This window comes from Eretmochelys imbricata, chromosome 7 (genome assembly GCF_965152235.1).
Source record: "Eretmochelys imbricata isolate rEreImb1 chromosome 7, rEreImb1.hap1, whole genome shotgun sequence".
Taxonomy (NCBI): domain Eukaryota; kingdom Metazoa; phylum Chordata; order Testudines; family Cheloniidae; genus Eretmochelys; species Eretmochelys imbricata.
This window is the reverse complement of record NC_135578.1, coordinates 1,886,641-1,900,009: the sequence shown is the minus strand read 5'-3', so window position 1 is coordinate 1,900,009 and position 13,369 is coordinate 1,886,641. Positions and strand designations below refer to the sequence as shown.

The following is a 13,369-nucleotide window of genomic DNA, read 5'->3' as shown; positions in this document are numbered from 1 at the left end:
ACAGGGGCAGTAGTCAGGAGCTGTTCAACTACAGGCTGAGCAAGTGCAGAATGGTGGTAGAATATGCATTTGGATGTTTAAAAGCACGTTGGCGCAGTTTACTGACTCGGTTAGACCTCCGCAAAACCAGTATTCCCACTGTTATTACTGCTTGCTGTGTGCTCCACAATATCTGTGAGAGCAAGCGGGAGACGTTTATGGCGGGGTGGGAGGTTGAGGCAAATCGCCTGGCTACTGGTTTCGCACAGCCAGACACCAGGGCGGTTAGAAGAGCACAGGAGGGCGCGGTGCGCATCAGAGAAGCTTTGAAAACCAGTTTCATGACTGGACAGGCTACGGTGTGAAAGTTCTGTTTGTTTCTCCATGATGAAACCCACCGCCCCTTGGTTCACTCTACTTCCCTGTAAGCTAACCACCCTCCCCTCCTCCCTTCGATCACCGCTTGCAGAGGCAGTAAAGTCATTGTTGCTTCACATTCATGCATTCTTTATTCATTCATTACACAAATAGGGGGATAACTACCAAGGTAGCCCAGGAGGGGTAGTGGAGGAGAGAAGCACCAGGAGGGGTGGTGGAGGAGGGAAGGACAAGGCCACACAGCACTTTAAAAGTTTAAAACTTTAAAACTTATTGAATGCCAGCCTTCTGTTGCTTGGGCAATCCTCTGGGGTGGAGTGGCCGGAGACCCCCCAACCGCATTCTTGGGCGTCTGGGTGAGGAGGCTATGGAACTTGGGGAGGAGGGCGGTTGGTTACACAGGGGCTATAGCAGCAGTCTGTGCTCCCGCTGCCTTTCCTGCAGCTCAGCCATACACTGGAGCATATTGGTTTGATCCTCCAGCAGCCTCAGCATTGAATCCTGCCTCCTCTCATCACGCTTCCGCCACATTTGAGCTTCAGCCCTCTCTTCAGCCCGCCACCTCTCCTCCCGGTCATTTTGTGCTTTCCTGCACTCTGACATTGTCTGCCTCCACGCATTCGTCTGTGCTATGTCAGTGTGGGAGGACAGCATGAGCTCAGAGAACATTTCATCACGAGTGTGTTTTTTTCGCCTTCTAATCTTCACTAGCCTCTGGGAAGGAGAAGATCCTGTGATCATTAAAACACATGCAGCTGGTGTTAAAAAGACATTTTCTAGAACAATGGCTACACTCTTTCACGGTAAACCTTGCTGTTAACATTACATACACAGCACGTGCTTTCGTTCCAAGGTCGCATTTTGCCTCCCCCCCCCCCCATGGCTAACAACGGGGAACATTTCTGTTCAGCCACAGGCAAACAGCCCAGCTGGAACGGGCACCTCTGAATGTCCCCTTAAGAAAAGCACCCTATTTCAACCAGGTGACCATGAATGATATCACTCTCCTGAGGATAACACAGAGAGATAAAGAATGGATGTTGTTTGAATGCCAGCAAACATATACTGCAATGCTTTGTTCTACAATGATTCCCGAGTACGTGCTACTGGCCTGGTGTGGTAAAGTGTTCTACCATGGTGGGTGGAATAAGGCTGCCCTCCCCAGAAACCTTTTGCAAAGGCTTTGGGAGTACATCCAGGAGAGCCGCAAATGCCAGGGCAAATTAATCATTAAACATGCTTGCTTTTAAACCATGTATAGTATTTTAAAAAGGTACACTCACCAGAGGTCCCTTCTCCGCTTGGCAGGTCCAGGAGGCAGCCTTGGGTGGATCCGGGAGCTGTGAGGGGGGACTGCCTCCAGGTCCAGGGTGAGAAACAGTTCCTGGCTGTCGGGAAAACCGGTTTCTCCGCTTGCTTGCTGTGAGCTATCTACAACTTCATCAGCAGCATCATCTTCCTTGTCCCCAAAACCTGCTTCCGTGTTGCCTCCATCTCCATTGAAGAAGTCAAACAACCCGGCTGGGGTAGTGGTGGCTGAACCCCCTAAAATGGCATGCAGCTCATCATAGAAGCGGCATGTTTGGGGCTCTGACCCAGAGTGGCAATTTGCCTCTCTGGTAGGCTTGCCTCAGCTCCTTAAGTTTCACGCGGCATTGCTTCAGTCCCTGTTATGGCCTCTGTCCTTCATGCCTTGGGAGATTTTGACAAATGTTTTGGCATTTCGAAAACTGGAACGGAGTTCTGATAGCACGGATTCCTCTCTCCATACAGCGATCAGATCCCGTACCTCCCGTTCGGTCCATGCTGGAGCTCTTTTGCGATTCTGGGACTCCATCATGGTCACCTCTGCTGATGAGCTCTGGCCAGCGTGGCAAACTGCAGGTGACCATGCAAACAGGAAACTGAAATTCAAAAGTTTGCTGGCCTTTTCCTGTCTACCTGGCCAGTGCATCTGAGTTGAGAGTGCTGTCCAGAGCGGTCACAATAAAGCACTCTGGGATAGCTCCTGGAGGCCAATACCATCTAATTGCGTCCACAGTACCCCAAATTTGATCCGGCAAGGCCGATTTAAGCGCTAATCCACTTGTCAGAAGTGGATTAAGGAAATCAATTTTAAGAGCCCTTTAAGTCGAAAAAAGGGCTTCATCGTCTGGACGGGTGCAGGTTTACATGGATTTAATGCTGCTAAATTCGACCTAAACTCCTAGTGTAGACCAGGGCTTAGAGGACTGTTTAAAACACAGTTCTATTCTGATGTAACCACCTTCACTACTAAAATATCAGAATACCTAGAAGCAATCAGCTCTTGGATTAAGAGCAGTCTTCATGCTCAAGCCAGGCAAGACTGAACTGATGCTGGTTGGAAAGGAGAAACCCTTTAACGAAATGACCGAGATGTTGTTTCCACCTTCCACGGAAGGCACACAGGCCCCATTCACCAGAGTGGGATGAAGCTTTGGGGTCCTGTCTGACTCCTCACTGAGCTTGGATGGCCAGAAAGCATCAACATCTGAAAATGCCTCCTTTTACCCCCAGCTTATTAGGCAACTTCCTCCCAGATGAGGACTGGCTACAGTGATCCGTGCATTTCTTCTCAAGTCCCTCCATTAGCTCCCAGATAGCTCTTGATGCCAGTTTAAGACCTTCATCCTAATTTTCAAGCAATTAATGGATCAAGCCCCAACTACATCAAAGACCAAATTTTGATCTATGAACCTCCATGACAGCTGTGTTCCACTGGGATAGAGGCCTGCCTGGTGACTGTATTGCCTAAACTAAGATGTTGCTACTTTTTGCCTCCTGTTGTTTTTGCAGAGCCAATGTAATTACAGAGACGAGCTTGGATTCCAGTCTGGCTCACACATCAGCACTAGAATTGTTAACTAAGGATACTTACGGCTGGCTATATTTTAGTTGTAATCTGAACAGATTGGATATGGTGCCTTCAAGATGATTAATGCAGAACCCTGCAATCCCCTTTTTATGGGCACTTAGGGTTATTTTGAAGGCAAAGGACTGTATCTAAATACACCTCCAAACAGCCATGGTCAAAGAGGGTCAGACAAACCAAGCTTTTTTTGCCCTGATCCTGGCTCCACTGAGACCTAAGGAGGCTATTACACCAGTCCTTCAAGTGGAGCCACTGAGGAGTGCTCTGAGACATGGGCTTAAGGACTGGCACACAGACCATTTGGGGCATCTCAATGCATGTGTATCCTGAACCAGATCCACATAATTCCTCCCCCAACAACCCCATGCCATTCCCATCCTGCTTGTCACAGGAATAACCTGGGAAGGAGGGCTCTAGCTAGCTAGCACGTAGGCTCCCAATAGTAGGAGGTTTATAGTATTAAGAGGCATCCTTTTTCTGGAAAGCCTGAAGATTTCTCAGAACCTGGCCCATAATTCTCACTAATTGCTTGATTGCTATTCCCTTGGGCTGCTGGATATTAACGCCAGGTCATTCTGTTGCCCTTTTTTAAACTAAATTAATTCTGCTAAAGCTGTATTTGAAATGTGAATTATTTTGGTAAGTGGGCAGAAAAATATGCTTTCGATGATATAATTCGTGCCCAATAGAACTCTCGCCCAATAGAAGAGGCAACCCTCTTACGTTACATGAGCTGTAGTCCTTGCATATAAAACTGAAATAGAAGCCTGTTAGCACAGTTTTTGGGCTAGGTACTGTTCTCATTCATCCCTGCCAGTTCAGCCCAAGAGAGCAGAATGCAGCTCTTCATGCAGGCAAATGTTTGAACATAAGAAAATACCTAATGTGGGAAGGACGCAACAAAAGTCATTGATTCCATGCTTGGCAGTACAGAACGGGCTGCTGGCCCCACAGCCTGACCTACTTGGAGTTTCTCCAGAGAACGGAGTGCATCCTTCCTACGACTAAACTGATTGTCTTAATTTCCTGGGGCAAAGATACATATTACATAATGATGCAAATCCCTGAATTCACCAGTGTTACAAGATTCAATTAATGAGGATTCTTACTGCAGTACAAATGGTAACCTCGTTTAGGAGTAGCATTAAATCCCATGGGAAAACCTGAGAACTTTGGAATGATCAAAGCATGTAATATGAAATTTTTCTCATTGTTATTTACTTGGATGCTTGAAGTTGACAACAGTTGGTTTCTTTGATGACATTAACAAAGCTTTAAAATGGTAGGATAAGAAAACAAAAACTGAATCTGACTGCAGGGCAAGGGGGAGCTGCAGCAAACATCGGTGTGAAATGTAACCGATGATAGGTGTGTGGCTCACACCAGCCAAGCAGGGTAATCATTTTGAATGTGTTATTTCTTTTTGTTGGACACTACTCTCCCACTTGCTTGGTTATAAATAATAATTCCCAAGGAATAAATACAATGGGCATCCATTCTTCAACCCCACCTCTGACCTCCTAACTCCAACAACAGCAGTAGAAGAAAATCCTTTGAGATGACAGAGAAAGCAGCTGAGCTGAGAGCTTTGGAATGAACTTTAGATTTGAATGTGAAATACTTAAGACAACCATGGATTGTGGAGCTTCAGCTAATGCAGGTGAGTTGGAGCAAATTGGAAAGTTGTAATTAGGAATAGAGGCTTTTAGAGAGTTTTTCTCCAGCCTTTGCAATAATAGGTGCTCAGCCATGGCTGAATTAACATCCCACTAATTTCTGCTTGAAAAATAAAGTAAAACATTTGTGAGATGAAGTAGAAACAGGAGCCTGCTTTCAGTTACTGACCAAACGGGCTCTGAAAGGAGAGGCTGGCAGTGTGTTTTTACATATCAGATTATCTCTCAGATACAGATGTTCATTGTCAATTTAAATGCTGCCCTGCCTACAGACAATTCCCATGTCGAGGATACAGGACTGTAAAACTTGGTAACAAAGGTCTGTTCTCTGTATTATATAGATGGTTTAATCCTGTCTTAGTGCCAGCAACAGTAACTGGACTGAGAATACTCTGCTGTTAGATTCAGATATACTGCATCAAAGTCAAGCCCATTTAAAAGAAAAAGAGCATCTCTGCCTTTGTTGCCCACAGTGTATTTATCATGGAGCATTCAATATTTGTCTTTCTGAAGCTGAAAGAGCAGCTTAACTTCAGGAAAAGCCATCTGTATTCAGCTGTATCTGAGGTGATTTATTCCAGAACCAGCGAGTATTTCTTGTCCTCAACAGCCTGAAATGAAATTGAAGATGAGACTGCAGCACCCTAAACCTTCAGTGCCCAGTGAATTTCTTGTAGCTGCCTCAAGCCATGTTACGTACCAAGTATTTGCAGGGATGTTTCCATGTTAAAAAGGGCACTTTACATCGTTAAAATGGCCGTGTCAACTTGGGAGGAAATGTAATTTTCATAACATGCAGATTTGGCCAAAACAGTTGATTTTAACCTCACAGATTTAAGGTACAGTAGTTCTGATAACCATTCATTTGTTTACAGTATCAGTATACTGTAGATGTTAACAGTTCTGCAGCTGTGGCAGAAGAGATTGTTTAGAAAACTAAATATTGGTTGTGCTTGACTGTAATCTCAATTTACAAGAAGTGCAAGGTGATGAACACAAATACATTTCTGACCTGGAGTAACCTTGGGCAGCATGAACTCATTTGGGGATGGGGTGGAGTTGGGACATGCTCAGAAAAGTGATAAACAGTTCTAGTCCCTCATGGTGGGGTAAAAAATCTGTTTTCTACATTTTGTAGTGGATCCCTTCTCACTTTGTAACGATAAAGCATAAAAGATTCTCTGTACAGAGCAGTGCACTGTTCACAAGCGATCTTCAGTACAAACTGCTCTGCACCAAAGCACTGATCCACATAAGGGAGCTAGAACTTTATCAGGATGGGAGAAAAACGGGTCACTTTTGCGTTAACTAAGTTTATGATTTAGGCCTGGTGTGCACACAATTCTTGTACTGATTGAGCTACTGCAGTTACGGGGGGGGGGGGGGAGGGGTGATTTTTCTACTGAGAACTTCATCGGTACAACCCCTAGTGTGGAAGTAGTTGCATCAGTGTAGAGCAGGGGTTCCCAAACTTGGTTTGTGGCTTGTTCGGGGTAAGCCCCTGACAGGCCGCGAGACACTTTGTTTACCTGAGCGTCCGCAGGTACGGCCACTCACAGTTTCCACTGGCCGCAGTTTGCCGTTCCCAGCCAATGGGAGCTGCGGGAAGCAGTGGCCCGGCCTGCACCGCTTCCCACAGCTCCCATTGGCCGGAAACGGTGAACCGCAGCCACAGGGAGCTGGATGGCTGTGTCCGTAGAGGCTGCACACGTACCCTTGTGGATCCAACTGCTTGGCCCAGGAGATGCGACTTACTGTCCTGTAGCTCCTTTCCACATGACCAGAACCTATATGTGCCAGGATTCTGCTGTTGGGGAATTTCCTGCAGAACCTTTCCCTTGCTGTGGTCTCTCTGCTTTCATGAAAGAACAATTATTTATGTAGGCCTCTTCCTGCCAAAGAAAGCATTCAAAAACACAAACCAAAAATAACTGCTGCAGTGCTGTCTTCCTTGAGTCTGCAGCCAGCCTGAAACAATGGCAGAGATCTGTCCTCATTCGCTGCAGTGGGGGTAATAATGCAAATCTTAACATCTTGCTGATATGCGGATCCCAGATGACAAGTGTCTAAGCATCACCTGCACAGACATCAGTAAAAACTCTGTTGTTCTGCTTGGTGCCAAGGGAGCCTCAGCTCCATGCCGCTTGTTTTCTTGGGCTGGGAGGTTTCTCTCCCCTCTCGGTTCCAATGGAGAGGGATTTGAGTGCTCAGAAGGTGTGGGGTTCTTCCAAATGCTTAGTGTCTTGGCAAGCTTCGGATCCGATCTTTAGCTCACGCCTTGGTTTGGGAGACAGAGTCCCTAGTGGATGCACTTCAGTACATTTTAGTGACACTGACCTGAACAGTTCCTAGCTTCCCAATGCTGACATGGGAAGCAAAACCCAGAGCCATGACACATTTATTTCATCCAAAGCCCGTAGTGAATTTGCTAAGGCACTTTCCATTTTGAAAGTTGATCAGTGTGTCCCGTGGATACACCAGAATTCTTCTCCCAAATCTATACATTTAAAGCTGTATATACAGTTTAAGAGGGTTAAAATAAAACCAGCTCAGCAAAAGCAAATATGCCATCATGCTGGGTGTTCAGATAGTAAACTCTCCAGGTCACACAGCACATCTTTTGTACTGGATGTTTACTTGTTTCCTTTAAAGGTTTTGTGTTAGTTTTGTTAAAGAAATAGACAGCCACAGCTCAGCACACACTATGCGTCAGCCACAAATGCAGGGCAGCTAACTTTAGAAACTTATCTCATCTTAAAACTAGTTTTGTTCTCCTGCAGAATTTGTTTTAGTTTTGCACAGTGCTCAAAACACCAACAGTACTCAAATAATAAATCAGAAAGCCAGTTGCACCATTTTACTATGTAGTGTGGCAACAACAGCGTAGGAGCTGGTTTTATCCATAGCAATAATATCCAAATACAGGTGTAATCTTAATGCATCAGTAGGGTCCTCTCACCAAATAGTAAAATTCTATGGTTGGGGAATTTTGTAACTGGTTGTGTCAGGGAGAGAATACCATTTTCAGCAGGCCACTGAGAGTACTAACTATAGTGCCTCCAGCAGTCCTCCAAGTAAGGCTTTCTCCTTTGTCACTAGACATACACAGCCACTTCATTACATAAATGCTGTGGGGGGCTGTGTCAGCTGGAATAAGTTAACACACACACAGGATTGTACCAGGAAGGCTGGACACGACATGTCAGCATTTTATTTACCAAAAGTGAAGCTGAACCCCAGAATGATTTTTTTTAAAAAAACCATAAGCTTATATGGCAGGTATTTTTCCCTCCCGCTGTCAACACCACAGTGCAAGAATCGATCTCTCTGCAATCACTTATCCTTTGAGAATCAAATACTAGTTGTAAAATGAGTTAATAAAATATGGGTCTCCCAATGAATCAATAAAAAACATTTAACTCAATGCAACAGACCAATTTGCAAAACCAACTTATGGAATTCTCCCAGGTGAAAGACCTTTAAAGCACTTGGAGCCTTGAGGTAGCATTTTTATGCAGAATTCAATTTTTTTTGAGTGGAGGAAAATATTGGTAGCAGATCTTTAGCTCCAGCCAGGCTAAGTGGATTTCAGTAATTCTCTTATGAGGCTAGTGGCTTTCTTTTGCATCTTTAAATACTGATATAACACTATAGCCTGTAAAGAGAGAAATTACAAGGAAGGCCTCTTGAAATAAAGCATATGTTTGAAGTGACTGAAAACAGAAGTAATTGTAATAACAACAAAAAGTAACTGGAGTGAAAAAACCCAAAACATTTGTATTTTGGCAAGACTGGTTTACAAATACATGTCAAGAACCAGAGTCCCAACATCAGCTAACTGAAAAGGAAAGAGAATGGAAGGTGACATTCAAAGGGTTTTTTCTTTTTTCCTCTGTGCAAAACTGCACTTTGGGGTTTTTTTTTGTTTTTTTAAAAGACAGCTTTTTTTTTGTACATTGTGAAACCTGTGCTGTGACATTAACCAGAAATACCATATGCCAGGACACTTGACCACTGAAAGCTCCTCTCACTGACTTCACAACAATCACAAGCAGAGAATCAGAAATAAGACAGATATTTCTCCTAATCTCAAGATCATCATCCTCTTGCCCACTTTGCTGCTGAGGTCTCTTATTAAACTAGAGCTCTCTCCACTACCAATTGCTGGGAATCCATGGCAGATTTACTGAACACAGAGCAATACCAACAGAGAAACTCACACATCCATTAGACACATTAAAACAAAAGTGGCTGGAGTAAGACAGGGATGTGGTGATGCACCTGAATCACTACTGACCAATGTCTCAAAGTCAATTCTCACTCTCTCTTTTCAAGCACTCTGACTTTGTCCTTTATTGATACTCTGGCTGGCTAGCCAAAGGTGCTATTGAGTAACATTCTATAGGTCACCTCTCCCTATCTTCTTATCCCCACTCCCCAAAAGACTACATAGCAAATTGGTTAAAACAAACCAGACCAGCCAGGCAGATCCCAAAGATGGACTTTAAACTGATGATCCCCCACCCCTTGCCCTTAGAGGCTCATTCTCTCTGCTCAAAGTTCAGTTGCTCACTTGCATCATACTACAGTGTCCCATCTGACATTGGGTGTGACATGGCTGTGTGTGATAATTCCACTCTACTGCATGCAAGGAGCATAGAGATGGATAAAAGTTTGTAAATCTGTTCCCTCATCTGGGACCTCTAGCTTTCTGAGTCCATAGCCTCATGTTCCCTCCCTCTGCCTTCTAAATCTATTAAAATCCTTCCGTGCAGAATTTCCATAAGGCCCTAAGGGTGTCCAGTAGACCTTGTTCCTTTTGGCCAGGCTTCAGTACAGTTTATCAGGTTTGCATATTCTGAGGCACCAAGTCCTATAATGCAGAGAACTGAAAGTTGTAAGCGTAGCCAGATGTGCTTTACTCCAGTGGATACAAGGGAGGGGCATCTGAGGAAGTGTTTGTATGGGAAGGACCAAAGCTGGTTGAGGATAGTTATTCAGAGAGATTTCTTTAGTTCATGTGACAGCTTAAGCTGTACGGAAACTCAGATGGGTTTGAGACCAGCTTGTGTCTGGATTGCCTGGACAATCCACAGCTGGCCTGATTTGAGAGCCTGAGTCTGCTTCTGAATCCTGATCTCCCAGTTATCAGCATGAGGACCTGCCAACTGTTCTTTTTTTAAAATTCTACAATTAAAAAGAAAGACAGTGTTTTTAGTGTTAAACCTCAGAAGTATGAATGAAATTCCAGTTCCTGCTGCTTTTTTAGCCTTGCAGAACTGAACCTGTACAGTAAAACAGGGAAAACACACTGTGTGTGGAGGCAGTTACAAGAGCAACTAGATAACAGCATCAGGGCTGTAACAGTGAGGCACACCTTGTTCAGTGGTATTCATTAACAAACCAGTCCACCATCTGAAAGCATAATGCAATCTACTGTAACTAGACAACAACAGTACAGACTCAACCTGATATGGATCCCACTTTACAGAACAGTGCAGGAGCTGGAAGGAGTGAGGAAAATATTACAGGCTAGAAGCCAACTCCGTGTTGTAGCTCTGCACCTTCCACCTTGTTAGAGCAGATTTCTAGTGTGCTAACAAGCAGGAATTCAGAGTTATAGTATTCTCTCCCCTTTCTCAGGTGATCATAAAAATTAAATAGTGGGTTCAGTTCTACCCATCAGAGTCTGCAATTAAAATTTCACCATCCCAGAAACATGGAGGTAAGTTTCACATAAATTTAGAACACTGAAAATGGAAAGGGGACCACTAGACTTATCACCTACAAATTCATTGCCTTTTCTTTATATAAATATTATATTTTATGCCATAAAAAGGGTCCCCCTGAAGGTCGGAGTCTCATTTAGATAATACTCTGATAAAATCTCAGCAGGATGTGCCTTAAGGTCAATAGATCTATAGAAACAGAAGTCTTCCTAATAAACGCTGCAGATTTGACAAATAAATATCTTTAACTGAATTATATTACCTAAAGCAAAAGACCACTCCAAACACACCAACTGCCTAGTTAGCAAAGGCATTTGCTTCATGAAGTCAAATGTTGCTAATTTCTGAAAGATTTAACAAACAGACTTGGCATTTGGAAGTATCTAAGTGCCTAATCAAGTTAAATATTACAAAATAGTAGAATTGGGGGGAGCTGCTTAAGTACATAATTATTATTCCTCTAAATTACAAAAAAATTAACCTCCTTAAAAAGAGAGTTTTAAAACTGATCCAGACAACAGCAATGCCCTGTGAAATCTAGCAGTATAAAGGGTATCTAAGCAGGAGAGGGTCATGTGCTGCAACATCTCAGCAGTAAAATCTGCCCCGTTTAAGAAATGGAGAGCAAGTTTATGGGGATGATACAGCTATGGCACCTTCAAGCCACTGGAGCTGTTGGACGACTATCGAACTCTCTGCATATGTGGTAGCATAAAGAACGAAAACAATTCTTTTTACTGGTCAGAAAATGTTCAGAGTCAATCATTCTTCATTTTCTGCATTTCAGTATTGAGCAGTTATTTCTCTCTTGTGCCCCCAGCTTTGTTTATAGTTTTATTACAGAACTGCAGTACCTGCAGCTTTCAGCAGATGGCAGGAACACCTCAGTGCCAACTTATTCAATGGCTCTGATAATTTCAAGTCCCCTTGATATATTCAGCATCAAACCCAAATGCTACAATTACATTTTTGACATTCTGTAAAGGAAGTGTCAAAGGAAGATATTAAGAGACTGTAAAAAGAAGGCTGCTCCCTGGGGGAAGATAAGCAGCCTGCCATTACAAATCTGCTCTGAAGATTTGCCACAACAATAAAATGAGAAAAAAAAAGGAAGGTTCTGTATCTTTTACACTTTGGGTTTTGCATCAGGCACTTATATTGTTGGAGAGACATGCCATTCTGAGCCAAACAAGTGAGAGAAGGGTTAGAATCATCTTTAAACTAAGCCTAATAATGAAATTTCAGCAGCAAAGTGGAGGCATGGAGTGAGCCTCTCCCCATCCATCTGTGCTGAGACTTATTTATGGTTTCTAAAATGCCCAAGAAGACAGCAGCAGTAACTGTTCTGTAGTGTCCATTTTTCCTTATGTGTTGTGTTGCTGAGAGGAGGCTTTTCTGTGTGTTGAACTGAGAAGGCACTAAGGTACCCTGTGCCTAATTCCCTGGATCCAACAGGTCCATGCTTGAACCAAACATTGCCACCAGCTGCTCCTCATAATGTGTTATATTCCTCTTCATAATGTCCATGCAGGGGCCAAGCAGCCTCTCGAATGCTTGCACATCCATGACTACACAGAAACAAATAGAAGAGTGAAAACAAATAAAGAGCTGCCCTGCAAAATAAAGCAATAACCCAATCCGAATTACTTTCTAAAACTGATGTAACTTGAGTCCAGCCAACATGGTTCTATTGTTTCAGTGGAAGCCACTCGCACTGAAGTCAAACTTCTCATTTTACAAAGCTGTCATGCTGATCCAGGAGACTAATAAAAATAAATGTCTGATCCTGGCATAAATCTGGAGGCCAAATGCAAAAAACACACAGCTGCAATATGAGCGTGACTGAAAAATCTCTGTCATGTGTAACAAACATCTTTAGAGGGAAGGAAATCAAGCTGAATGGAGGTTGTGCTTTTTATGCTACCATGCTGCAGATACACACTTGACTCTGTGACTTCCCTTTTCTGAAATAGTGGAAGCCAGGCACATAAAGGAAGTAACGTACTTAATCTCCATTGGGCACTTACACCATCCCCAGTCAAAACAGAAATGGTACAAAGAAAGGCAAGATGAAGGAAACAAGGGTTCCCATACTGAAGTGCTGAAGGTCTCTTGCAGGCCAAAATTCCTGGCCTTGACTGAAGAACAAGCAATCCAGATTGGATGCCAGTTAGAATCTACATGGCTGTACAACTTAATGGAATAGCATAGACAACATGAAGCAATTGGGCATTGCCTGAAGGCACCTACTGCAGAGAGATACCTAGCAGCACAAAGTACCCTTACCTAAACACTTGACATCCCCAACAGCATAGGCAGAGGCTGCTCTGGGTTTGTTGGTAACAAGTGCAAGCTCTCCAAAATATTGTCCTTTCTGACACTGGGCAATCTCCACTTCCTGGTTAGCGTCCTTACTTGTCATAGTCTGTGCCAGAAATAGAACAATAAGCAAAGTGACTATTCTAATCACGACACAGTGCTATGCATACAGCTCTCTCTGAACAGAAGATCACAGCTGGCAGAGAAATGCTTCAGTAATGGCTCAGTATCCTGTACACAGGGTCTCCAGAATATTCCCTAACAAAGATTTTAAGTATAACATACACAAGGCTCTGCCCAGTAAAGATTGCCTCAAACTGGGAGCACTATTTGTTTGAAAGCAAGACTCCAGTTAAAAGAAGTCACAGAAGGGCAAAGGGTTAAAAGATGCTGTA

The 13,369-nt window shown here is 43.6% G+C and overlaps 1 protein-coding gene and 1 long non-coding RNA gene across 3 annotated transcripts in view; one reads left to right on the top strand and one right to left on the bottom strand.

Moving 5' to 3' along the window:
- LOC144267359 (uncharacterized) overlaps positions 1–13,369 on the top strand; it is a 31,351-nt gene that overhangs the window by 9,849 nt on the left and 8,133 nt on the right. The gene's annotated exons all lie outside the window — the stretch shown is intronic.
- The window catches only part of PRKAR2A (protein kinase cAMP-dependent type II regulatory subunit alpha), a 150,955-nt gene continuing 145,686 nt past the window's right edge, over positions 8,101–13,369 (bottom strand). The window contains exons 10-11 of the mRNA XM_077821266.1: positions 12,942–13,080; positions 8,101–12,223 (exon numbers count right to left, since the gene is read on the bottom strand). Of these exons, the coding sequence (XP_077677392.1) occupies positions 12,090–12,223; positions 12,942–13,080 (273 nt within the window). The 3' untranslated portion in view covers positions 8,101–12,089. The remainder of the gene's footprint in view (positions 12,224–12,941; positions 13,081–13,369) is intronic.